The sequence below is a fragment of the Xiphias gladius genome, chromosome 3 (assembly GCF_016859285.1).
Source record: "Xiphias gladius isolate SHS-SW01 ecotype Sanya breed wild chromosome 3, ASM1685928v1, whole genome shotgun sequence".
Lineage (NCBI taxonomy): Eukaryota > Metazoa > Chordata > Actinopteri > Istiophoriformes > Xiphiidae > Xiphias > Xiphias gladius.
This window is the reverse complement of record NC_053402.1, coordinates 13,766,632-13,792,688: the sequence shown is the minus strand read 5'-3', so window position 1 is coordinate 13,792,688 and position 26,057 is coordinate 13,766,632. Positions and strand designations below refer to the sequence as shown.

The window sequence follows — 26,057 nt, the reverse complement described above, 5'->3', positions numbered from 1 at the left end:
CTCTCTCTCTCTCTCTCTCTCTCTCTCTCACACATGCTCTTTCATTTTCCCTTCTCTCCTTATTTTCCAGTACCTGAGGACCTGTCTTTGGAGGAAAGAGATGAGCTGTCGAACATACGACGCAGGAAAAAAGAGCTTCTGGATGATATTGAAGTGAGTAACAGTCCATGAATGATATTTTATTTGTTCCAGCTGCAGAAAGTTATCATAAGTAGGGCTCAGTAATATTACCAGTTATTCTGGGTAAATTTTAAATCAATAAAACAAGGTGTTGAAGTGGTTTATGTCTGATGTATTGCTGAAGAGTGTTACATATTGGCATTGAACATTAGTTTGATAAATGTGGTTTATGTGTGATGTCTTTTGCATACAGTCAGTGTATTGTAATATGTCCAAATTACTCCTATCAGGTGTTTTCTGTCGCCTCCCAAATGTCCTCCGTCGAATAAAGGCAGAAATGCTCTCTTAAGACGATCCTGTTAAAATACTGATCTTTAACCATGTCACCCAGTCCTACTATAACTGTAAGGAAACCTTTCGTCGGGATGCTCTTTGTTACTTAATCTTAAGTAACTGTCAAATAAGGATCCTCCTGGACGGTATTTACTTTTTACTTCAGAGCTGCCACGGGATCCACTTTGTCCTCCCCTGTCTGTCTTTTTATTAGAAGTAATAAAACTCGAATTGTAGTTTATAGAATAAGTGACTGAGTTATTTTGCTGCTCTTTTCTCTGCAGCGGTTGAAGTTTGAGATTGCAGAGGTAATGACTGAGATCGAGCAGCTGACCTGTGTGGGAGAGAGGTGAGTTTCTTTAGGTTTCACTGCCTTTACGTGTCTCCCCCCCGCTGTATTTTTTTTCTGTTTGTTAAGGAAAAGCCGAAATTGTTCATTCTAAGGCTGCAACTAACAATAATTACTCTTTTTTTTTTTATTATTGGATTAATCGTTTAGTCTATATTTTAAATTTTTAATATAAAAACGAAAAATGCACAATGCTGCTTCGCAGACCCCAAGGTTACATCTTCACATTGCATCCCAAAACCCAAATGTTTAGCACTTTTGATTGTAAATTACGTAATGAATTACCTAAATTGTTGTTGATTAATTTTCTGTTAATTGACAAATCAATTAACTAAATGTTTCAGGTCTAGTGCATTCTTTATTTTTCCTCTTCACACATATAGTTGCTTCCACCAGGAGCCCCACACCTGTTGTTCAGTGTGTGGCGTGGGTGTGTGTGCACGTTAATCCCCTTGTTTGAGGAGTGAAGTGGGACAGTCCCTTGACTAAACATTAGCCCAACAGTCTGTATTCAGAGGCTTTCATTCAATTGGTTGATGAGGTGGAGTGAGGCCGTCTGTCAGGCTGTGTGTGTGTTTGTGCGTGTGTTTGTGTGCGTGTCTCAGGTGCAGCTGGCAAAGGAGCCCAGGCTATTTTGGGCACACAGGAAGCGTAGGGAGCATGCACAGACATACAAAAGTGGAGATTTCCATGTGGGGCACATACAGAATGAGTTTAGAAGAGGAGAAACATTAAAGTGGAAAATATTCCTCCAGCTGGCTGCAGTTTGGGTTAAAATGAAGGGAGTAACGCAGAACAGTCCCACTGTACACTCATTAACAGAGTAACAAATAAAAAAAGTCATGCCACATCCTGGACCAACCCATCACAAACTAACATACTGAACGAACACAGCAGCCTGGGCACAACATCACACCCTTAACTGCCTGGTGATTGATGTTTTATGTGTCTTTTTTTTTTTTTCTTTTTCCCCGCAGCAAAACCACGCAAAGAAATAAACAGATTGCCATGGGGAGGAAGAAGTTCAACATGGACCCTAAAAAGGTCAGGCCATGCCCTGGACTCATTATCTCTCAGAATCGTTTAACTGTTGCTGTTGAATCACACTTTTATTATTTGATTGGGCCGCTTGAATGAAAATTTAAAACTTCTCCAAGCCATCCATCAGGGCTATTAACACAGACCAAAGGAGGTTACTGAAGTGTAGCGCACACTCTTTTTTTTTGACAGGGAATCCAGTTTCTTTTGGAGAATGATCTTCTCCAGAACACCCCAGAGGACATTGCACAGTTCCTCTACAAAGGCGAAGGGCTCAACAAAACGGTCATCGGGGACTACTTAGGAGAACGGTGAGCTCTCCAGTTTTCCCTCTGTTTTCCTTCCACCTTTCTTTTTCTTCTACCCATCTCTATGTCAGATCAGAACTGCATGTTCTCAGACATGGGCATAAAGCCCCAGGAAATTGATAGTCTGGATTTATGGAGCAGAACAGCGATGGGATACAGTGCCAGTGAAATAACTGAGCGGACATGTGGTTCTTATCGAAGGAAAATCAATGGGGATAAAACTGTCACAACAACAGGGATTTCATGCCGCCTGGCTTGGCGGACACAGTGGCTGTCTGTCTGAAACAATGAATGTATATAAGGATGGATGACGTGTCTCCACCTCCTCCCGCTGTACAAATATAAAGGCAAGATATCATCGCGGATATGGGCACTGCCATCTTGTGCTGTCATTTGGAGCCAGAGTCTGTGCAGCAGTGATTGGCGGGTCGAGCCACGGTATCAAGGCTCCACTCATACACCTGCCCGTCAAATAAGTTTTTCCCATCTTTGGGAAGAAGATGAGCTTTCATGTCTTTATACAGACATTGGTCTGAAACTGGCACTGTGACATGGCTGCAGGATTTCAGTTTCCAACTTGACCCCCAAAACATGTGTATTAGTCACTGTACCCTGCAACGTATCTCCAGATGATTTGAGTCCATTGTTTGTTTCTGTTTGGAAAGAGTGTAACTAGTTAAACGCGTGACATGTGTCCCTCATCTCCTCCAGGGATGACTTTAACATCAAGGTCCTCCAGGCATTTGTAGAGCTTCATGAGTTTGCCGACCTCAACCTCGTTCAAGCCTTAAGGTGAGTTAACAACCAAAAATCAGCACCCTGTTTTAAAAACAGAAAGAGGTGGCCTCACTGGAGTGGGTGTGTTGCTACAGATACTGATGAGAAGGTGAAACACAGTCCATAACGTCCAGTTTGAGTAGTGCAAACATGAGTTTAAATGCTTATCAGGTACCGAAACACTGTACAGCCGTGACAGGATTTTAAGAATCTGGAAAGTTATCGTGGCATCACAGCCCTGCAAATGTCAAACTACAATTCCCTGACAAATATGTTCGAGCCTTTACTCATCATTATACTGTTTTGTCTGAAGAGTGTCCTATTAAAGGTAAAACGTTCTTGTTGATGTTACTGCAAACAAACCGCTCAATGTTGTTGTTTTTTTTAATGTTTATAATGTCTAAAAACCCCTCTAAGTAAGGCCGAGGCATGTAGTAGGGTTTGTAATTTACAGTGGATATCCATATACTGTTATATACATTTCATCAATTTTTCACAACATGTCGTTGTATTTTTTCTCTCTCTTCCTGCTGTTACAGGCAGTTTCTGTGGAGCTTCAGACTTCCCGGCGAAGCCCAGAAGATTGATCGTATGATGGAGGCGTTTGCCTCCAGGTACTGCCAATGCAATCCCGGCGTCTTCCAGTCCACAGGTACTACACACAAGCGTACACACTACACACACAGTGCAGCGGATATATGAGTCAGACTGAGCCAGACAGTCCAGGACAGATAACATTGGCCAGCCAGACCACCTCAGCCTCAGATCAATGCTTCTGACTGTCTGTCTTCCCTCATTAGACAGCTGGACCTGTTTGGGCTGTATAAATCTTTAGCATGTGGCCACAGCTCTGGAGATTATAATCACTGCGTGACTACGTTCACTTACAGAGAATTAGTTTGAGGTTTATTTTGATGTCAGTCTGAACCTGACTGGACCAACAGTCCACTTACTTCTCCATTTTCCTCTGTAGGTAGCAGCTTGCCCACTAATCGCACTGTAATCAGTATTCGTGTCTGCAGCAGTGAAAATGAAATTGATCACCGGTCAATAGTGGTCGTTGGTGCGATCTTGGCCCATCGCACATTGTCTGCCGCTCGTGTGTTAACTGAGCGAGCGTTGAGGACATAGGTGACAGCTCAGGTTATGAATATTGATGTGGTGCAGTGGTGACACACCCAGACTTAGTTATTGGTCATCTCTCAGAACTGGTGCGCTCAGGGTTGTAAATTACAGTGCGGAGGATGTTGACTGGGGCAGTTAGTGTGTGGATGGATGAGGTGGAGGATGGTTCCCTGGAGTTATGATGTGGAGTCACAGGGGCGGTGGATCATGGATTTGTGTGTGTGTGTGTGTGTGTGTGTGTGTGTGTGTGTGTGTGTGTGTGTGTGTGTGTGTGTGTGTGTGTGTGTGTGTGTGTGTGTGTGTGTGCGCGCGCGCGTGCATGTGTATGTTCCTGACTGCAGGGACACTGTGACTTCAGTGCGACAAGGCCTTGGATTGCGCCCTGTGTGTGTGTTACCCAGAATATGGGGCTTTTTGTTGATTAAATTCTTTTTTTTAACAGACAAAGTCCGAAATTTGGTGGTGAGAATATCTTTTGATGGATTAATGTCCAATTAATTACAAATCATGGGTGCTGTCATATTAAAACCATTATAATAAATGAGTTGAATACCCAGCACCATACAGCCTCTGCTTGTTTTGAAATAATATTCTTTAATATTTGGATTTGAGGAGGAGAATGTCTGAAATTTCAATTGTAAGTTTTCATTTTAACTCCGTAAATATTATATTGATATTATAATATCAATGATTTAAACTGCACTAAGAGGTCGATATCATTTCCCCACTAATCCATAAACTCCATGAAAGAAAAAATTGTTTTCACACACACACACACACACACACACACACACACACACACACACACACACACACACACACACACACACACACACACACACACACACACACAGATATGGGCCTGTACTGTATTTTATATTTCCCAGTTTCACTATGAGTAATTGCCTCCACAGACACCTGCTATGTCCTATCATTTGCCATCATTATGCTGAACACCAGCCTGCACAATCCCAACGTCAGAGACAAGCCCCCCGTGGAGCGCTTCATCTCCATGAACAGGGGGATCAATGAGGGGGGAGACCTCCCAGAGGAGCTACTCAGGGTGAGTGTTGACTTTATTAGTTAGTTAGGTTTGACAAATATATCTGATGTAGTGCGGCTTTGAAACGTTGTGTTGGTAAAACACATGTTAATGCAACTCTGACAATTAAAAGTGTAAAGTACAGCCGTTATTGTGATTTAGCAGACAAATGAGAGACCTATAGGAAATTTTTCCATTATGCAAAGTAGTGAGCCAGGCTTCACTAACCGAGACATTGCAGCTCAGCAGAATGAGATCTGCTCCTGATACTCATGCTAATGATCTTTCGTGATCTCTCAGAGAAAAAGGCAGAAAAACAAGTCGATCTACCCACATACTGTAAACTGACGTCTGTGACAAAGTGCCCTTTGCTTCTTTTGAATAAATAAAATAAAAGTGCGTGTGCTCGTCTGGAGTTGTGTTAATGTGACCCAATTCCTTTTTCTGTTCAATAATGTTTTCCCCCTTTCCTTTCTCTCTCTGCAGAATCTATACGACAGCATCAAGAGCGAACCCTTCAAGATCCCAGAGGATGATGGGAACGACCTGACGCACACGTTCTTCAACCCAGACAGAGAGGGCTGGCTGCTCAAATTAGGTTAGTGTGTACATTCTGCACATTCCCCTGCTGAGCGTATGCAGGACATCCTGGCTGACTTTATTTGGTTACTCTTGCATTTTTTCTCTCTACAACTGTGGCTTTGTTCTCACAGTTGAGCGAGAACTTAAGTTGCAGGATCGAGCTTGAGGACAGTGGCCACTCACGCTCTCTCACACACATGGTTCTGTTTTATAAATCTCAAATCACTGTGAAACTGGACGCACAGGCCTGATTTCCACTCCCACAGTTCCCCATAAATGGATGTAGATGTAGATTAATCACCTCTGTCCGTATCAATACCTGTGTGCTCCAACAGTCTTTAAACATTTTAATAAAAGGAATAACAAAGAAGACTAAAGACAGTTTAACCTACTGTCAATTTGCCAAATGCCCAAACAGTGTCATTATAACAGGACTATTACTCACTGCAACAGCAATTTATAGCATCTGTATTACCATTTATTCATTTTTTATTCTGTAAAACATTTTCAGCAGTTATAGCTCAACCATCATCATCGAATATCAGCAAAGTTCAAGATTTCAAGGTAGACCTTACAAAGTACCTCACAATAAACGATCAGTATAAAAAACATGGAAATAATGAATGCATATAATTAAATTAATTAAATAATGTGTATAATTCTGCCTTAGATTATAGATACCCGTGCAGAAAAAACATATATTAATTTGAATTTATCTCTCACATATGAGAGAAAAAAATGAGTAGGTTTAGATAAAGGATGAATGGACATAAGTTTCATTTCCACTTTGATATATCACAGAGGGCCGGCACAAGCAAACCATGTGAATGCACGGTCTTTAGTATGTGCAAGGTTTCACTCATTCTCACTGCGCAATCTTAAATACTATTTAAATACTATATTTGTTTATTAGTGGGAAGTATGGTCCATCCAATACTGGATTTTTTTGGCCGATAGCCATATGCGAGAGTTTAAAAAAAAAAATCACATAACATGAACAAACATTTTTGAAAAGATCCTTTTTTCCCCCCTAATTATTTTTAAAAGACTTGTGACTGAGATAGGTACTGAGTGAGACATTTTACAGTTAAAAAATAAACTTGTCCATCCTCTAGTTGACAAACTATGTAACAACCATGTGGCAACCATGTTTCTAAAGTACCTCAAACATACAGTATGTTTTGCATTTCTGTGCCTCGGGAACTTCTGACTTATCGGCTAATATACACACTGACACCAATTTATCTGCCCTTAGATGATTTCAGCTGATTTGTCCGTCAAGCTCGAGTGAGAAACAGTGTTTGTATGGTTTTTTCTGCACACGCGTACACATATGGCCCCAGACATGTGAAAACTATTAGACTGTATTCTAATGTAGTTTGGGAAGTAACACATGTCTTAACTATTTCTTCTGAATGAGCTAGTGTGTGTGCGCATGTGTGTGCCAGGGATCTGTTGTGTATGCTTTCCCAACAAGGTAATACAATTATTGGTCTTGTTTCTACTCTGTTTTTCCACGTTTCTGTTTGTTTACATCTGTTTTCGATTTGGACCAGGTTCCACTGCTCGACAGTTCACACCACAATAAAAAAAACCTTTTTCCTGCTGCTCTGGCAGCATCTTATCACCTTTCATTTGAGTCCTTTTTGGAGTGCTTTAAATGATTTACTTTGCAGTTTTAGGTTGATTTATTATTGGACTTAAAACTGTGTAGTATTCTGGATATTGTTTGTCAAAGGTTAAAGGGCAAACTCAGTGGAGGCGATTAAGTTTATTACGTTTACACACACAAACACACACACCTACACGTACACACACCTGGCCTAGACCTGCACATTCCTCTAACTCTGTGTAATGTCTCTGTTGTCTCATCAAACTAGTGAGCACGAATGCAAATAGCCCCATTGTGGCTCACAGACCTAACATGATTACATTTTAGTACGGTTCCTCCCTGGAGCCATTTCCCACACCGGTTCTCAGTGTAATATTTCTAATTTGACTCTCTAAAAATAAACCCTGGAGGATGTGATGGAATAAATGCCTTTTTTAGCAAATCTCTCTCTATGTTGAGCGGAAATTTGGCCACGCTAATTCAATAGCCAGAGTCTATTGAAACGTAAGGAAACCCAAAGCTCTTGTAATTATGTGCGGCCCATACAGGCTCATGTGAGGCGCCACGAAAACAGGAAGGAAATGCTGCAGTGAGAAGTGTTGTGACCCGAAGGGATGCTTAGTATAGTGAGGAACCAATCGGGAGTGTTAGGTCAAAGCAGACTCACACACAAACACACGTATGGGAAATCCTCAGAAATTGCTTGTGCATGCTCATGCGCACGTCCTCAAGTTATGATTCCTGTTTGGACTCTGCAAGTGTGCGCTGTACACGCGTCACCCACCAGGAGAGCCTTCAAAGCGTCCCCGCTTTACTTCTCCGAAGCAAGTGGTGTTCTCCTCCATCGTGAGGCTCTGCAGTCACTGCCACAGGCTGAACTCTGCTTCAACCACTGTGTTGGACGTTTGCTCTGTCTTTGCTTTCTTTGGAAGTAGTTTGCGCAAGTTAACACGTGAGGTGGTGAACTTGCTCTGGGGTTTGGTGTGTGTGTGTTTAAGTTTTTGTGCTTATGTGTGTATGCGTGCATGCATTTCTTCAGGGGCGCTTTAGGTGCCACGTTAGGTTCATATCAAGAGCTGTTTGCTCCCCTCTCCTGAGAGCCAATGAGGTTTTATCCTGTTCCCTTTAAAAATGAATAGGCAAAGTCAGTAATAATTTATCAGATGTATGAGTCATCATTTAACTGAGCTCAAAGTTGGGAGAGGTAGTGGTGATTGTAATCACATACATGGTTTTCTTCAGTTTTCTTCAAACTGGCTCGCTTGCGTTTTTCAGAAATACAGCACATTAAGCCAAAACACAAAGTGCAGCCCAACGAGTAAATCATCTCATAAAATGATCTGATAGAAACACTCAAAACCCAAAAACTGTAAGAAATAGTGGTACATTTGGGCTTTTGCATTGCACCCTTTTTTTTTTTTTTTTAATTAGATCAACAATCCAGAGCATCTCGTAGGTATTTTTAGAGGATAATCACAGAGAGAAAAAATATCACTAAAGCCTAAAAACTAAAGAAACATCAACACAGTCGATAGATGGTAAAAGAAAATTCTCAGCAGCTACATTTATGTGAAAATCCACTTTAAACACAAAGCACTAACCTACAACAAGCCTGTCTCAGACGTTACAGCTATGTTTCATACAGTGTTTTGAAATATAAGAACATAGAGCTTATTGTCAATATCAAACTTACTTTACATATAGCACTAAAAACTAGATAGACTAACATAACCTTAAAATCAGACAAACATACTAATTGACCTTTCTGTGCAACGTACTGCATTGTTCATTAAATGTTTATGATTGTGTCTAATTCTCACGATATTATCGTGTGGTTGATGAAAAGCAGCCTTTCTTACATAGGAAATGGAAACACGGCAGTGATCTGACTAACAGACATCTAGAATCAGTCATTTCGAATGCTGCCATGGTCCTTTTTTTCATTGAGTCATTTCTCTGAGGTACAGGCTCTGAATTTGCAGCAGGTATTCATACAGTACCACTATATATTATCATGATAATTTTCAAAGTACACAAGAGTAAGAGAACACTTTGGATGTGGGTTGGTGTCATTAATCAGTGACACATCCCTGCTCTTTTTCCTGATGGGAGACAGCCAGTCTTTCACCGCGGCCTTTGTTTCACTTCCTTTCTCTTCTCTCTCTTCCTGTCAGGGGGCCGTGTGAAAACCTGGAAGAGAAGGTGGTTCATTCTGACAGACAACTGCCTCTACTACTTTGAATACACAACAGTGAGTCTCATACCAAGATAAACTTTTGGTTGATGAAGTTCCTCTTTGCAAGTATGTGTGTGGCCTCAGTGTGTGTATCTGAATCCATTTGTGAAGACATTTAGGAGTTTGGGGGTACCCTAAAAAATTCTAGGATTATAACAAATAACACATTTCGGAGTTTGTGGACAATAGAAAAACAAAATTAGGGAGTAGATCTTAACTTTGTAATAGCCTATATGGTTTTATTTATTTTTTTATTTTCACTTTACAAAAAAAATACATAGTGCTAAACACACTTTTTAAAAGATTTACTTTTTTTTTTTTTACTTGGAGTGATTTTAAAGCTCGACTAGGTAAGATTTAAATGAAGAAATAACACATTTGTCCTCTTATACATGAAAAGTTGAATTCATAAGAATTTCCCCCATGCACAATTCAATACACTCAGGTGTTTTGCAGCTAAAGCCTGACTTGGTCTGTTGTGACCAGTAGCATCTGGGGGCTAATGTTAGCTAATGTTATCAAACTTTAGATAGATATTACTGTGTAACTGACATCACCGAGGCAGTCTGTTAAGTTACAGCTCCACTGCAATAATCCTAGTGAATATTAGCACAGTTGGCTGATTTTATGACTTTTTCTGTACTTCTGCCACAATTTCATTGTGTTTTAAAATGTCACAGGTAGAGATTTTAATAGTTTTAACACAAAAGTAAAACAGGTGGACAGGTCACGTAATGTACTAAAGGTGTCTTTAAAAGAAGAGAATCTTGGAAAATAAATATATTTCAATATGCCAGTATCCTGCATTTTCCACTTATGGCCGCAGTGGCCGTTGTTTAACAAATGATACTTTGTCTTGCTTTAATTGTTCCCACACTGACACATGTCGGAGGTTATCAAGTTTGGCCTTTCACCTCAAGAAGGCTTTGCTCAGCCCCAAACGTTCATTCATCTCTTTTGTTTCTAAACAATTGCGAGTGCCCACATACACACACTTGTGTTTGCCCATCTGTGCCTCTTCCAGTAAGACTACGTTTATTTGTGCAGCCTCGTGGATTTTTATCAGTGGCTCTGTGTTCCTGCTAGCTGCTACATCAGCACCGTCCTCTCTCTACCCTGGTATTATCCTTGAGGACACTATCATTATGTCCTGTCCTCTGGTCTGACTGCCTCACACACACATTATCTGCTCTGTTAAGGAACAGCAAGGACCAGCAAAAAGTGTCACAGTGGATTTTATCCTCTATTCCCTCTCTTTCCTTCCCTCTGTATGTTTCTTCCCTTCGAAATTCCAGTTTATGATTCTTTAATGTACTGCTCTTCTTGTTATGTCTCTTCTCCCTTTTCTTCCCTCTTCTTGCCTAGTCCTCTGCCTTTGCTACTTCTCTGATCTATTGTATATTCTTTCTAGTTTGCTTGCTTTTTTGCTTTCTTATCAGTCACACTCTCCTTGTATTAAGTTGTATGTTTTTCGTCTTCTCATGTTTCTCGTTCTCATGCCTCGCTCCTTTAGGACAAGGAGCCTCGTGGGATCATCCCGCTGGAGAATCTCAGCATCAGGGAGGTGGAGGAGCCCAGGAAACCTGTGAGTATTGCTTCATTAGAGACCTCACCCTTAGATCACATGTCGAGTATCTTTTTCCCCTGGGTTACTGTGGTTATTACATTTTACCTTTGTAAAAACATTTCTTGGTCAAGGCTAATTATCTGACAGCAGCATATTATCCCTGCCCTGTTCTTTGTCCCCTCTCTAGAACTGTTTTGAGCTCTACAACCCCAATCACAAGGGCCAGGTGATCAAAGCCTGCAAGACAGAGGCAGATGGGCGTGTTGTTGAGGGCAACCATGTGGTGTACAGGATATCAGCACCCACGCCAGAGGAGAAGGAAGAGTGGATTAAATCCATCAAGTAAGACTCGTCTCAATAATAACGGCATCAAACGTATTGTTTTTAAACCTCGGTTTTCGTATGGATTAAAAAAACAAGAATTAGTTACTTATTGAGATCTTGCGGTGCCGGTAGGTGTTATTTGTTGCGCTCCCCAGTGGTTTCCAGTCTTTAAACTAAGCTAAACTAAACTAATCTAAAATAAGATAAGCTAAGCTAAGCTAAATTTACCGGCTGCTGGCTGTAGCTTAACATTCACCGTACAGACAAGAGATTGGTGTCAATCTTTTCATCTACCTCTCAGCAAAAAAAGCAAATAAACATGAAATATTCCTTTAGCAGCGTCTAAAATTTTACTGGTTTACATTTATATCATTTCCTGAATCCTTGCAATCTAGTGAGTACTCGGAATTTAACATTTTGTGTCTCTTATGTTCGTAGTTGTCATTGTGCTAAGAAAACATGAAAACTGTGCAAAAAATTATGTCACGGACTCTGAAGAGCTCAGTAGAGCTCTGCTATGGGTCAGACAGACGCACACCTGGAATTGAATAACAGTCCACAATGTACCCTTTAAGATTGTACCAAACAAAGTATAGGAAGCATTACAGGACTAATTCGACATTTCGGGAGGATTGATACCACTCTCATGTCTGTATGCTAATGGGAAGTTTGAAGCTAGAGCAAGCGGCCGGCTAACTTAGCATAAAAATTGGAAACCACAATGTTTTTACACTTTGGTTTTTTGTGCGGACTGAACATATAAAATAAAATGTGTTAATTAGTAAGCATTAGAGATGTTGCTAGACAGATTTTGTTACCATGCTAGCATTATAGGACTTTCCAGTATCACTCTTTTTACTTTTCAAATTCTTGTGACCAAGCTGCCAATCAACAGTGGTTATCATACCGAAATATTAACTTCACCTTTTCAAAAACGTTTGATGTACAATTGTCGATTTTTCCACCTTGAGTGGTACTGAGATCTTGTCCAGTCTATGGACTATAAGAACAACGCTGATGTAGAAGAGACCAAGAAAATATACCGATATTGGTTTTTAAACACCCCTAAATCTATACAGAGAATGTGGCTACAATAGTTAATTGACAGTAAAACAGACAAGAAAAGTGGGGTTTTTTTCCATTAGATACCATAAATAGCTCTCACAGTAGTAATAACCTAAATGTTGGATGCTCTGTATTCAGCTGTATAGAAGACTGTGCAATGTCAAATAGAGTTGGCTCAGCAGAACAGTACACTATAGCGTAATGCCCCTCCTCCCCGTCCTCCTCCCCCTCTCTCCATACTCTCAAAGAGTATTCACAGGGCAAACGATGTGGGATTAGTCACTGCTTATAGCACCCCAGGGGTGTGCTAGTAAACCCAGCAAACCTATACCGGAGAGGCAGATCCAAACTGGGCTGATACATTCACAGCCACAGAGGCTAACAAGCCGCAGCTTGCGCTCCAACAGAGGGGTCCAAGAGGACTTGGGGTCTAGGGAGATAAAAGGCTTTTTATGGAAACGATGATTTTCCCCTCTAAAGTAGAGACCAACGGAGAAGAACCACTCTACCTGCCTGTCTTGAATCAGAAACACATGATGCTGGACCAACTGGGTCAATGGAGAAAGTGTGCTGTTGTCTGTGAATTAATTTATGCAATACTTGGGTTAAGGACAAAAATCCATTAAATATATTAGGTTATTACATATTTTTAAGGACAGAAATGGACGAAATGTTACATCATATTAGTCACGCTAGCCTTGCTTGGATTTGATCACTCTACAGTGGAGTTTTTGTTTCATGAAATTAGGTTGTTGAAAAATGACAATAAGCAGTATGAAAGCGGGGGAGAGTCATCGTATAGAGACTCATTCTTCAGCACGTGGTGTTTTAAAGGGAATCAGAGATATCCACAGTGGGGGGTTTAGCCTCTTCTTGCTTTGTGCTGGTGCTAACAGGATTTAGCAGCCGTGAAACTGGGCTCCTCAGTAGAGCCCAAATGGCTGCCTGAGTCACTTGCTCTCATTGTGCACTGCCTTTCTATCGCTCTAAAAAAAAACAGGCGCAGGAGAACGCAGAAGAGTCAATAATCCTGAGCACCATTGTTCGCCCTCCTTTAGACCTATAAACCTGCAGAATAGCGGGAGATGTGTCTTTTACTACGTATTTGGCAAGAGTTCTAGAGGAGGGAATCGGCGAGAGGTTCCAGCAAACCAGAGAACCACGAAAAAACTTGGGGGGGGGGGTTCCTCTTCAGAAACCATGGAAACCAAACTAGGTCATTGCATTAACTTTTTTCTTTTTTTTTTTTTGATCTAGTTAAGGCAGGGGTTTGTATAAATGTGCCTACATTTCCATATCAAAGATGCTGGAAACCCTCCTCTCATGTGGCCTTGTTATTTATTTCATTGCTGTCCTTTGATTGGCTTCTTTTCCAGGGCCAGCATTAGCAGAGACCCCTTCTACGACATGCTGGCCACCAGGAAGAGACGCATCGCTAACAAGAAGTGAAGAGGGACATTCTTCTCAACCTCCAGCCCCCCTCCCCATCTTTCTCCTTCAGTACATGAACCTATAAACCATACACTGCAAAGGTGGTTCAACCACGGAAGTGACTGTCAGCCTCAGAAAAGACTTTGGCCCGAAGACAAACCTCAGTTTCTCTCCTTGACTGTCCACAAATCTGTGCACTTGTTGGGGAGACATCACACACTACTGAGGGGGACAGCAGAGCTCCAGGAAACTCAGATATGGGGACTTGATTCTTGCATGGAGCAGCACACAAACAACCAACCAATCAGTTTGTTTCTCCTTCATCTCCTACACAGCCCCCTACCTGCCCCTGTCGCGGTCATAACATGTTTCTAAGTCTCCCTAAAGCACAACTGCCATGTTTCAGGTGCACATGCATGCATGTGGGTCATTATAGACCAATATGTTTGTGTTTGTGTGTGTGTTTATGCAGCAGTGTGCATGCTATCAGTGCACACAGCTTCTGCAGTGCGGGTGCATAAGTGACACAAGCGTTTCCTCCACTGTGCTTTATGAAAAAGTCATATTAATTCAAAATCAGAGTTCAGACGTGTGGTCCGCCACATGGAGCACGACTGTTGAAATTTAAGGGTGAACATAGATATTTGGGGAAGGTAGGAGGGAGGAAGAGACAGACGGACAGAGAGGAGAAGTGCTTGGGAGGTGGCGGGTTTAATCAGCGCAGTAAAACCCCACCTGAACCATGTCATCATCTCGCTCTGGTGCTGAGTTCTTCTCTCCTGGTGCCATGGCTGAAGCCCTGCTCAGAGTAACCTCAGAAAACAGCGCTGGCTTACATTTAGTTTCCTAAAAAACACATTACACAGTTACTTAAGTCAGCTGGGCTGATTTCATTTTATTGTGTGGAGTAGAGAATTTTGAAATGTGCATACTTTTTTATTTCAGTCGGGTAGTAAAAGCGCTTTTGCCGAGGCTTGAGATGAAACCTACTCTTTGGACGCTGAAGTTGTAATCCTTAAGATTTTGTACCTTTTTGATTTGGCTACACCCGTGTTTACTGGGAGTGACGGCAAGTGTGGTTTGATACTACAGCAAACACTCGCTGAACATATACTTTGTCACAAATACAAAAGAGGGGCAACTGGTTTAACTGTTCACATCGCAGCCACACAAACTCGCATTTTAACAAACACGTCGGATCTGATTTTATGCTGCACGTGGCTCGAGTGCTTATCCACACAACAGCAGTAGTAACTGGAGTTGGTTGCCTGGCTGAGAAGTCCCCTGCAGCCGTTCATTTTAACAGCTCACTGTAGCTGATCCTCCTTGCTCCATTATGCCCACACAAAAATTAAAAATGATCTGCTGGCAAATAATGTGCTGAAAATGACAGTTTTCTTTTTTGGAGATTCATTTTTTTGGTAACCAATCGCTGTCAGCACTATTCTCTGTGACAAATACATGTCCTCAAGCTGCTTCATAATAAAAGCCACCTTGTGTTTTGCCAGTTTACCCTTAATGTGAAGCAGCAGCAGTAAGAAATGTTGGATTTATATCGGCAGTAACTTAATACAGCTATGAGATAAAATTAAATACAGTAAAAGTACAGTCACATTCCATTTCCACTCAACAAAAATCCTCGTGGCTAATAAATAAATACTGATCAGAGCGATCACTATTAAGTGTATGAGAACGTTACAGTTTGTAGTCTGATAGTGTGATAATGTACTAAAACAAACACACATGTTGTAGAAACACGCCTGAATAATAATGTCTCCATTCCCGAACACAGTATACCAGTGTTTCTATATGCTGACTGAGCACATGCATGTGGCCAAAGATGAAATCTTACCTACAAACTCGCTGGAACCTGCCAAAGATTGCACCAAACCAAGGAACGTATGCTTCAATTTGTCTGCCCTGTGGGCTTCAACAGAAGTGAATGGGAAATAGAGCAAATATTCGTAGGACGGTAGTGCGAATGTGACAACACCTTAACAATGATTTACAAAAATGTATTGTTTCCTGCTAATTCCTTGTTATGTGTCAGGGCAATTGAAATCCAGCAGGGGAATGACTGACTCCGCCACTACCAATGAAAACCATTATTTAGAGAGGTCATTACCGAATGTAAATACACTGAACGGCTATTGCAGATGAAATACCGACCGTGAATAGAATCAAAAAGGGGGTTTAATTTCATGAAAATCTTAAGGATTATAACTTTGAAAGCACTTTCATTTGAGAAAGTCTTTCCAGTGTAATGCGTAAGTTTTATTTATGGCTGTGCAATGGCCCTATAGGGTACCAGTCCGATTAAGCTTTTTTTTTTTTTTTTTTTTCCTTGTCTATGGCCTATATCAATGAAGGTCGATGTATTGTTGTGATCCTGTTTGCATTTGGTTTGTAATCAACAAGATGCTTGCTTTTGTGTTCCTCTTTATAAAAAATATATAACAACCACCTATCATTTTGTATTTATTTTCATTTGTGAAATGGTTTAGTACTACCTGTAAATGTTAAACAACGTATGCTTAAGTTATGTATGTATATATAATGTATAGGTTTCTGGTCTCTTTGTTGTCGTATGCACACTCCGTGTAACGTTGCTTGAGCCGACTGGCAGAAATTTGCATCAGCTGAAGTTTGGGGTCTTCTTTACAAAAGCCTTAAACATAATCCTAGGAAAAATATATAATCATGATGATGATGATGACGGGAACATTGGTCAGTAACTGTGATGAGGGTGTTGAAAAAGCCATGACTGATGAGCGTGGAAGATGCTTGTATTTATGATGATGATGATGATGATAAAAGGTAGCAGTGAAAATGATGTTTGAAATTTCATAATGATGATTCACGTAAAGTAATATCAGTGATGAAGGATGATGATGATGATGGTGATGGTGATAATATCATTTATGATGATGTCAATAACTATAAACACCGGTAGTTTTCTATGTGATTGTAAAATAACCTGAAAGCCTTGTGGTCGGGGCAGAATATTATCTTCTAGCGCCCCGTGTGGGCTTATAGTTACATTAACTTTTATATTCTCTGTAAAAGCTATTGGTCACGTTGTACATTACGTGTATCTACATAAAGTATACATGCAGCTCACAGCAGATGTGTCGCGTGTTCATTACAGATGCTGGTCCCTGCACATTTGCATAGGTGATTCGCCATCATTAATGAGTTATGCGGCCAACGTGACGAGCTTTTTCATCACGCATCACGTCGCCCTCCGTCGCACGCAGACACTTGGGTGTGTAATTCTGAAAGAACAGGAAGTGAGGTGGAGCGGCAAAGGTGAACATCTTGGGTCCCCGAGAGAAGTCTGACTTGCGGGAGAAGCTGCGGAGCGGGATGACCGAGGAGAGAGCGCCCTCTGCTGGCTTTTCAGACAAGCATCCGCAAAAAAGTCATGGTCTCAATAATATGGGAGTGATACAATGAATACAAGCCACATCCGATGTAAGGATCATGAGGGATTAAAGTAAGGGTTATGGCAGTGGTAAAGGCAGCCTTATAGAACTGCAGTTTTTCCCAGTTACTCGAGCAAGACGTTCTGAGTCATTGGTGCCGTTCTCAAAAATATTAAGTAGAATCACCGCACATGTTTGTGCAGCACAGCACTTAGTTTGTCCTGCAAAAGTTCGTCACCTAATCACAACATTTAATTCATGTCTCACAAAGGCAAATAAATTCGTCTAGTGCGACACTGCTACCAAAACGTGCGAGAGTTGATTCATAACGTTGAATAAACTCCTCTCCATTGCAGCTTTTCAACTAGAACGGCACTCAGTAGAGCGCAGACCTCCGCCAAGGCCATTGTCAAATAACATACACCAGACTTCGTAGAAGAAAATTCAAATTCATAGTCAATGATCCGGAACTGACCCGTAATTGAATGGGGTCTTCCTTGGGGCCCTGCCCCAGACCTCCAACAAGTTCGGTACAAATCGGTTCAGTACTTTTTGCCTAATCCTGCCGACAAAAAAAACAACAAACAAACCAACAAAAAAGCACCGGTGAAAACGTAACCTCCTTGGCAGAGCTAATAAAATCTGAACATTATAACATCCATGAAGGTCGCATTTGTCGCAGGACTGTTTTATTAGACTGCAATGGTTTCATCTAGTTGTAAATGATAAACTGACAACTGGTTGTACATGAAGTATAGTTAAAGCCACATGTTCTCCACAGCCAACTGAAAACTGATTGTGATCTGTCAAAACTCAAAGCACGGTAACAAAAAGTCAACATTCACAGGCTTCTCACTGTCACTGTGCACCTTATACCTTTATTGACAGCAGAGAAACATTTGTGCAAGACACTGAAAATGAGAGCTGCTATAACATTGTACAGTAAAGACAAACGTCTCCAGAGGACAACTCTGGAACTATAGTAGAAATACTGTATCTGGCAACGTGCGATTTCATCTGCCTCACAGCTGTTACTCCCTGCTGCAGTACACAAGAAGGTTTAGGCCTTGTGCAACTCTCCTTCATATGTCTCCGCTGTGCTGTCCTCGCAGGCAGCACGTTGTCTGTGTCCTCTCTCTGTTGCCTCCTATGTGTTTACTTCTCCCTGTGGCCAATCCGACGCATACACTACAGCTACTATTTTCTTCTCACTGCATGAGCGGTCTGGTGTCCCTCCCTAATGTCTAATGTCTGCCAGGACCACACTCAGGAACTATGTTACCTACATAATACTTGAAGAACACGTAACTAATTGAATTTAATTATTAATATTTTTCTTGTTTTTCTGGTAATACCGATGTACTTAAATATATGTAGCATTCATGTTTGAAAGGTTGTGACAATAATTTGCACTTGCAGATGTAGGCTACACAATGAGCATGTTGACGGACCCGTCTGAGAATAATACAGTTTATTAGAAAAGCAGTGTAATCCATCACATTTATCAACAAGATTAACTCAACGCATCACCGCATCAACGTTTATATAAATGTACACATACATTTGAATTCTATTTGGGCCAAAGCAACTGAGAAAAAAAAACTTTAAACTTTGACTTCTGAAGATGAAAACAAGAAATACAACAAAAATACAAACAGTACAAATACTGCCTCCTAGTGGGTAAATGTAGCATTACAGTTGTAAAATCACTGTGTGGGGAAAAAACAGGAAATACCGTTTGATGGCAGACATTGTAGGGATGAATTTTCCGGCAGAGAGAATTACCAAACTTTTTATTTTTATTTTAATGCTATAGCACAGTTCAGCTACACCGAGAACACCACTCAGAATAAAAACACTTAATATGCACCGGCATCTTTACATCAACCCTCATCATGAATTCATATAATGTCCAACCACTGTACATATTATAACAAAACAAAAAAAAAAAAAGCGTATGAAACAAATCTGTATGATCTTAGCTGGTTCATTCTGGATGTATTAGTATACCTGGGTCTCTCGCAGAGGAAATTTAACATTTCCATCCGGTTTAACTTTAGTGACCACCATGGGGAAATTCTCTTCCTGCCTAGGGCGGTGGGTACATACAGAGTGAGCTCGTCCAAAGACACTTCAGAAGGACGGATGTTAGTTAACAGGACTCCTTGAACCTGTTTCCTCTAGTGTGAGGAGAGTCTCTTCCTGCGTATCCTCTGGTGATGGTCGAAAGTTGAAGGTGGCAGCGTGACTGAATATTACAACCACAGTTGAATGTGACATAGTAAATAAACAGTCTCTGTGGATTGTACTTTTATTGGCTCACATGTGGCAGTCTTTGCGCTGTGGCGTTTTGCTATGCGAGGGAAGGGATAGGTTTGCCTAATGCTGAAGGTCTTGTTTTCAGATTTTTGTAGGGATGAACTTGTGTGGAATTCAGTGGCCGATAACAGTAACCGTTAATTATCCGTTGTGACCGATATGTTTTGTTTGTCGTTAAAAAAACTGCGTACAATTACACATGGAAAATATGGATCATGTCCAGGAAAGTGAACTGAACTTAAGACACATGGCAGTATATTTGAACTGCTGTGTTCATACTTGCAACGCGGCACCTCCAGGCTAGCCCGGCCACGAAATGACCAAAAATGCCTTGGGCATACCCCTGATTCACTGGACATGGCCCGTTTCGTTGCGATCCTCACCACGTCTCTCTATCCATAAAAACAGAACCCCGTTCAGAACCGGGTTTAAAGTGGCATCTCTATTGTGCAGTCATGCTCCACATTATTGGCCGTAATTATCAGCTAAAATTACACTATCGGAACGACAACAGTTATATTTTCTTGCCAATATATCGCGCATCCCCATATTTTTGCAGTGTGACATGATCCATCAGTACTGCCACAGCTAAGTGCTCGAACAAAAAGGTCCTAAAGCATAAGGAACATTTGTTAATTGCAAAATGAGGAAGCAAAGATATTCACTAAAAGAAACAGCAATGAAGCATTGTAAGGTTAAATGCACAGATACAGTTAAACCAAAATAGAATACATAACATTTATCCATTTTTTCAGATAAAGTTAAAAGAAAAACTACTGTATACCTTCTGGAAAAACAGTTCGGATTTGAACTTTTTGAGATCTCTGCAGAAACACCATAACTGTGTACCACTGATTTTCTTAAAACCTTAGAATATGCCTCCAACTACAGCAGTTGTAGGCTCTGATACAACAACAAATTCTAAATAAGCATCTTTGACCCCATCAAAAAAAAAAAAAAAACCATAACCAGCTTATAAGGACATATTTCCAAGTCCTTAGGCAAAAAAGCTGCAAATATTTTCCTCCCTGATAAAAAAAATCATAAGTTATATCTAAGTTGTATCTTTTTCTTGAAAGAACACTCTGTCCTCATCTGGCCTCTTGACCCCACGTGATCTTCCACGACCCCTCTGTGACCTTTAGGTGGCCTCTGGTGTGATGGCTGACCCCTCAACAGGGTGAAGAGGAGACCTGATCATAGTCAGGGCATTTGAGGAGAGCAGGATAGCTGGTGCTCATCTGGAGTGAGGCTTCACTGGAGATGTCTGATGGACTCCGTCCACGTGACCAGGCCTCTGGGTGGAGGAACTGGCCCGAGTGGTAGGAGCAGTTGCTGAGACGAGGGCGGTAGAAACTGGGGTGGCGAGGCTGGTAGAGCTCCTCCGCTGTGTAGCGCTTCATGAACAGGTAGACAGACATGACGCCCGCACTCTGCAGTGAAGAAGGGCCCAATAGATTGAAATAAAGTCAGCATAACCAAATATATGAAAGGATAAAATGCTCAAATGGTTTCACACAAAGAAAAAAAACAACATCATAGCAAATCTACCTTATTATGTTGGATTGTGTTATATAATATCAAAAATCAGCCACTCTCCAGCAGTTTAAACAGGTCTCCCCATGAGAGAACTACTATTAAAATGACATTTTATCTGATTACTTATCTTTGTTGGCAATTTCTTCTGTCCGATTGTCCTTTTATGTTGAAAGTATTCACTGACGTTTTAGTATGTGATCATTTCTGTATGGTATCATCTCTAGCTGGTAGACTGATCACCACACTACAACATGTTATTAAAACATTTCTCTTTATCAGTTATATTATGACCAATATGGATCCTGCTGATATTATTTCTAGCAACATCTGTAAACTAACAATGAGCTGTACATATTGGTAATAATTATACTGATATTAACAACGTTTTAGCCATTAATTTAATTGTGCGTTGCAGTTCCTCTCTGTGACCAGAAGAGGACAGTTAATACTCGTGATTCTAATTATAGTCAGGTTAACTGAAAATTTAAAACTCAAACATTTTTGGAAGGGGGGGGGGGCTAAAATAAAGTATTTTCAACACTCAACTCAGACTTGTGAGAGACAGGTCACTGCATTGAGTCTAGGGCTGCAAGTAACGATTATTTTCATTATCGATTATCTTTCTGCTTCACCAATGAATTGCTTTTTCTATAAAATGTCCAAAAATAGTGAGATGTGCTTGTTATAATTTCATAGAGCTCAAATTAACATCTTAAAGGTCTTGTTTTGTCTGATAAACAATCCAAAACCCAAAGACATTCAATTTACTATCATATAATAACACAGAGAAGCATTAAATTCTCACATATGAGAAGCTGTAATCAGCAAATGTTTGACGTTTTTGCAGTTATCTGATTATCAAAATATTTCTAGATCATCTGCCGATCTATTAAACGATTAATGGTCTAATCATTGCAGCTCTAATTGAGATTTTAGTAATGAAAAATGTTGAGTGAAATATTTTGTGCTGATACTACAGCAGTGCTAAACAGCCGTCATTAGTGTTAATAGGTCTGTTTCTCACCTCAGTGAGCAGGAAGGAGATGGCAGCGAAGGCGAAGGACCAGCCGTACTTGTAGGCAAAATAGGCCTCGCTGCTTTTAGTCCTGTTTAGCATTTCATCATTTATACTGGAAATATACAGCACCAGGCCCACCACCAGAGCCAGACCTGAGACACAGATAGAAGAGGGAAAAACATTTTGGTTCAGAAGAAAAACAGAAGAAGAGAAGACAAAGACATGTCAAGAGATATGAGCGGGAGGACGATCAGTTTACCCGAGAGGATGAAGAAGATTCCAGAGACAAAGGCCAGGATGGTGCGGTGTGGCCGAACGTGCCCGATGTTGCTGAGGACAAAACCGATGAACATGAAGAAAAGGCTGACCAAAGGGAACGGAGTAGCTGAGCGGATCATCTCTGAAGAGGAGGAGACAATGGAGAATGAAAGCTGCTTTTTTAATATATAAGAAAAATGTCAGCCAGAGAAGCAATGTGATATAGCTGGTGAAAAATAAGGTCCATATAAGAAAATTACTACATGTAATTCACAAAAAGGCACAAAGATAAGGGTACATAAGGTCGAAAGATGCTCATAGATGAGATTTGTAGTATTCCATTTGATCTCAAAGAGAAATTAAGCAATGTTTTGCTGATCTACCCTAATTAAAGTGAAACTGTTTTAATTTGTTATTTGTAATGTTTGACAGAAAAGTGTTTAACTCTGGCTACACTACATCTTTTGAAGGAGGTCAAACGGTGAATCTGGAAATAGAGATAAAATGTAGACACATGATATTGAGCGACACCAAAGGACTTATGAGGTGAATTGTTTGTGAAGAGACAATTAGCGTCCTGAAGAGGAGCAGGGCAGAGACACAATTGCGCCGATGACTCAGACTTCTCTGTCTGGCTACGCTCAAATGTTGCATAGATACCTGAACGCAACCCTATTGGAAAACAAAAAGATTTTCAGTGAAAAGACCTCAGCTGTTTATGTGAACAACCTCGAGGGGCATCTTGAGTTATTAAGCCCGAAGTTGCTGAAGGAGGTTTCTGCTGTTGTTACTCACTGAGCACGTTTACTGTGGACTCTGACGTCAACTGGACACTCAGGGGCATGATGTACTCGATGGTAAAGCACCGACCGGACTCGTCACCTGAAGAGGAAAGCGACAGAAATGTAGAGACAAACTTGCAAAAAAAAGGAATCACAGAGTGAGGGTTGTGCAGCTTCCCTTTTCGTCTTTTTCCATCTGAGGAATACTAAACATGAATTCACTCCTAAAAACAAAGTCTATATCCCTTGACCCTATAAATGTAACAGCTCAGTAAAACAGGTGGTTGACTCAAATGTACAACTCATAGACAAAACAGTTAAAGTAAAATCGAAGATTTCTGTGTTGTAATTCAAACAGGCCCAAACATGCACAAAAAGGCAGGCAATGGGTCACTACAGCTAAAATAGCACAATAGATGAACCAGCAGCTCACACTGGCTAAAGGCCAGGTACGTATACTGAGGAGCCAATGAGGGTATCGGGAGCAGGTGTGGAGGTCAGGTAGTGGTAAAAGGTGGGGACACAGTGAGAACTACTGCAGGACAGAGAGGGACAAAAAATAATAGTGACTTGCAGGCTGACAGTAAAAGAGACTGTGAAAAAATGTTTAAAAAAAAAGGACTGTTGCCATGACAATAAACATTAATCACTGTGAGCATGAAACAGATCCAAAAGCCAAAATCCAGCGAGCCAAAACTCAAGATTGCCATGTCAAAAAAAAAGACACGTGAAGAAACAGTTTTACTGTAGAAAAACATTTTCAGGTCATTCCCAGCATGGCTCCATCCATTTTCAACCTGAGCCGAGGTCTTATCAGCCACAATAAATGGAAACACCTATGTCGGTGTGCAGAGCTTTTGAAGCCTCTTCTCATATCATTTTTTAAATTCTAGCTAGTAGTTTTTGATAAAATATTCACCACAAACAGAAAATGGTGTCTTTTCCTTCCATATTTTGACACATATTTGATCTGTTTGAAATGCGCCTGGATTCACAGACATATCCAGGGTGGATTTCCCTCTTGATGCCTGTTCTCCTTATTTTCACCTTTTCTTTTTTTTTTTTAAACATATGTGTAAGTTGCATCACATTCTGCAAATAAAAGATACACAGCTGTGACTTCAGCGTCACACACGCACACTGTCACATACAGACACCAGCTGGCATCATCCACCAGCTAACTCTGTGGCATAATGACATGACATCTGTCCCTGAAGACTTGTGCTGTATGTGCAGCACACACACACACACACACACACACACACACACACACACACACACACACACACACACACACACACACACACAAGGAGAAGAAGTAATTGTGAATGTCATTCTGTGTGAATGTCAAATCTGGTTGATGCAGTGATGATACAGTGCGTCAGTGTGACAGTATCAGCTCCCTGCTGCTGCCAAATTTAGATGCTGCACATCACAAATTAACTTCTCTGAATACGATCATTCCACTTTAGAAATTTACCACCACTGTCTCTGCCACATTCCTCATTTACACATAATTACACGATTAACAAATTGCAGAAGTACAGAGAAATCAGTCCCAAAACTTGGAACATTTTGGCACCCCACGCCCTCAGTCTTGTCACTAACCAGCCAGGAAGCAGACTCTCCAGAGGCCGGAGTGCAGCGAGGTCTTGATGTCAGTGCTCTGGTTCAAAGGCATAATGACGCCCTCCTCCAGGTACAACCAGTAGTCGGTGCTGACTGCCACTCCCAGCAGCCCCAGGCTGCTGATTGCAAAGACACTGCTCAGCAACATCAAGGCCTTCCTGCTGCACGCGCTCATGGCGACAGCTGGGGGAGCGTCCAGCAGCCTGCGGTTAAAATAAAGAAGAGTCCGGGGAACGCTCTGGAGGAGAAAAAGGGAAAATGAGGTGGAAATACTGGTAAAAATTTAAAGGAAGTTGGACATGGAGACCCAAAGTGTTTTTAGTGGTATTAGGAAATAAGACTAAAAACCAAATAAAAAAAATAAAATATTATAAAAAATAAATAATAATAATTAAATAATAATTAATAAAAAAAAAAAAAATCTAAATGGAAAAAACTGTGGGAATAAAATAAAAATAAACTATTATTGTGAAAATAAACAATATAAAAATAAAATCACATAATAAGCTGAGTTTCGACATGTTTTTATTCTTTTAGATGAGAATATTGACACCACTCTAATGTCTGTACACTAAATATATAAATATGCATACAGCCAGCAGCCAGTTAGTTTAGCCTAGCATAAAGACTGGAAGCAGGGGGAAACAGCCTGGCTCTGTCCAGAAGCAACAAAATCTGCCTTCTAGCACCTCTGAGGTTCACAGATTAACACACTGTTGAAACCATACAAAAAAAGTGAGTATCAGAGGCGCTGGTAGGTGGATTTTGTTTTCACTGGGCAGAGCCAGGCTAGTTGTTTCCCCCTGTTTCCAGTGTTCACGCTAAGCTAAGCTAACGGGCTACTGGCTAAGGCTATAGAGTGCTGTCAATTTTCTTATCTTACCCTCGGCGAGAAGACAAATAGAATATTTTCGAACATGTTGAACTATTCCTTTGAATATTTCTTGGATTGTTTCACAATTTTATGGCAATGTTTCAAATGTCTGATTAGTCATTTCATTTTGCCTTAACCATCTATTTGGTTTTGCGAGCTTTGGGTCACTCTACTGTAGGCATATGGACTGTTTGTGTTTTCTGGTAATCCTCAGTGGGCAACGCTTTACTGGCTAGTTTGTATCAAGCTCCAATATGTCAGCTCCTGTCCCTTGTTTCTAGGAAAGAAGAGGTCGTGCTCAGTG

At 40.8% G+C, this 26,057-nt stretch overlaps 2 protein-coding genes across 4 annotated transcripts in view; one reads left to right on the top strand and one right to left on the bottom strand.

The window, feature by feature from the left end:
* Positions 1-15,285, top strand: part of cyth3b (cytohesin 3b) — a 38,022-nt gene extending 22,737 nt beyond the window's left edge. For both annotated transcript variants that reach the window (XM_040123894.1, XM_040123893.1), the window contains exons 2-13: positions 71-153; positions 738-802; positions 1,780-1,846; positions 2,033-2,151; positions 2,860-2,940; positions 3,465-3,577; positions 4,965-5,113; positions 5,579-5,690; positions 9,461-9,537; positions 11,036-11,107; positions 11,277-11,431; positions 13,855-15,285. In XM_040123894.1, coding sequence (XP_039979828.1) covers positions 71-153; positions 738-802; positions 1,780-1,846; positions 2,033-2,151; positions 2,860-2,940; positions 3,465-3,577; positions 4,965-5,113; positions 5,579-5,690; positions 9,461-9,537; positions 11,036-11,107; positions 11,277-11,431; positions 13,855-13,927 — 1,166 coding nt within the window. In that variant the 3' untranslated portion in view covers positions 13,928-15,285. The remainder of the gene's footprint in view (positions 1-70; positions 154-737; positions 803-1,779; positions 1,847-2,032; positions 2,152-2,859; positions 2,941-3,464; positions 3,578-4,964; positions 5,114-5,578; positions 5,691-9,460; positions 9,538-11,035; positions 11,108-11,276; positions 11,432-13,854) is intronic.
* A 5,540-nt stretch (positions 15,286-20,825) lies between these two features.
* cacng5b (calcium channel, voltage-dependent, gamma subunit 5b) lies at positions 20,826-25,054 on the bottom strand. Of its 2 annotated transcripts, XM_040123655.1 has the most exons (6): positions 24,859-25,054; positions 24,734-24,735; positions 23,264-23,423; positions 22,470-22,610; positions 22,217-22,362; positions 20,826-21,086 (listed from the first exon to the last, which is right to left on the bottom strand). In XM_040123655.1, the coding sequence occupies exons 1-6, from the start codon at positions 25,052-25,054 to the stop codon at positions 20,826-20,828; spliced, it is 906 nt and encodes a 301-aa protein (XP_039979589.1). The 2 variants fall into 2 exon arrangements, with proteins under 2 accessions (XP_039979589.1, XP_039979590.1); XM_040123656.1 differs by lacking the exon at positions 24,734-24,735 and having other exon boundaries at positions 23,264-23,350.
* Positions 25,055-26,057: the final 1,003 nt, after the last annotated feature.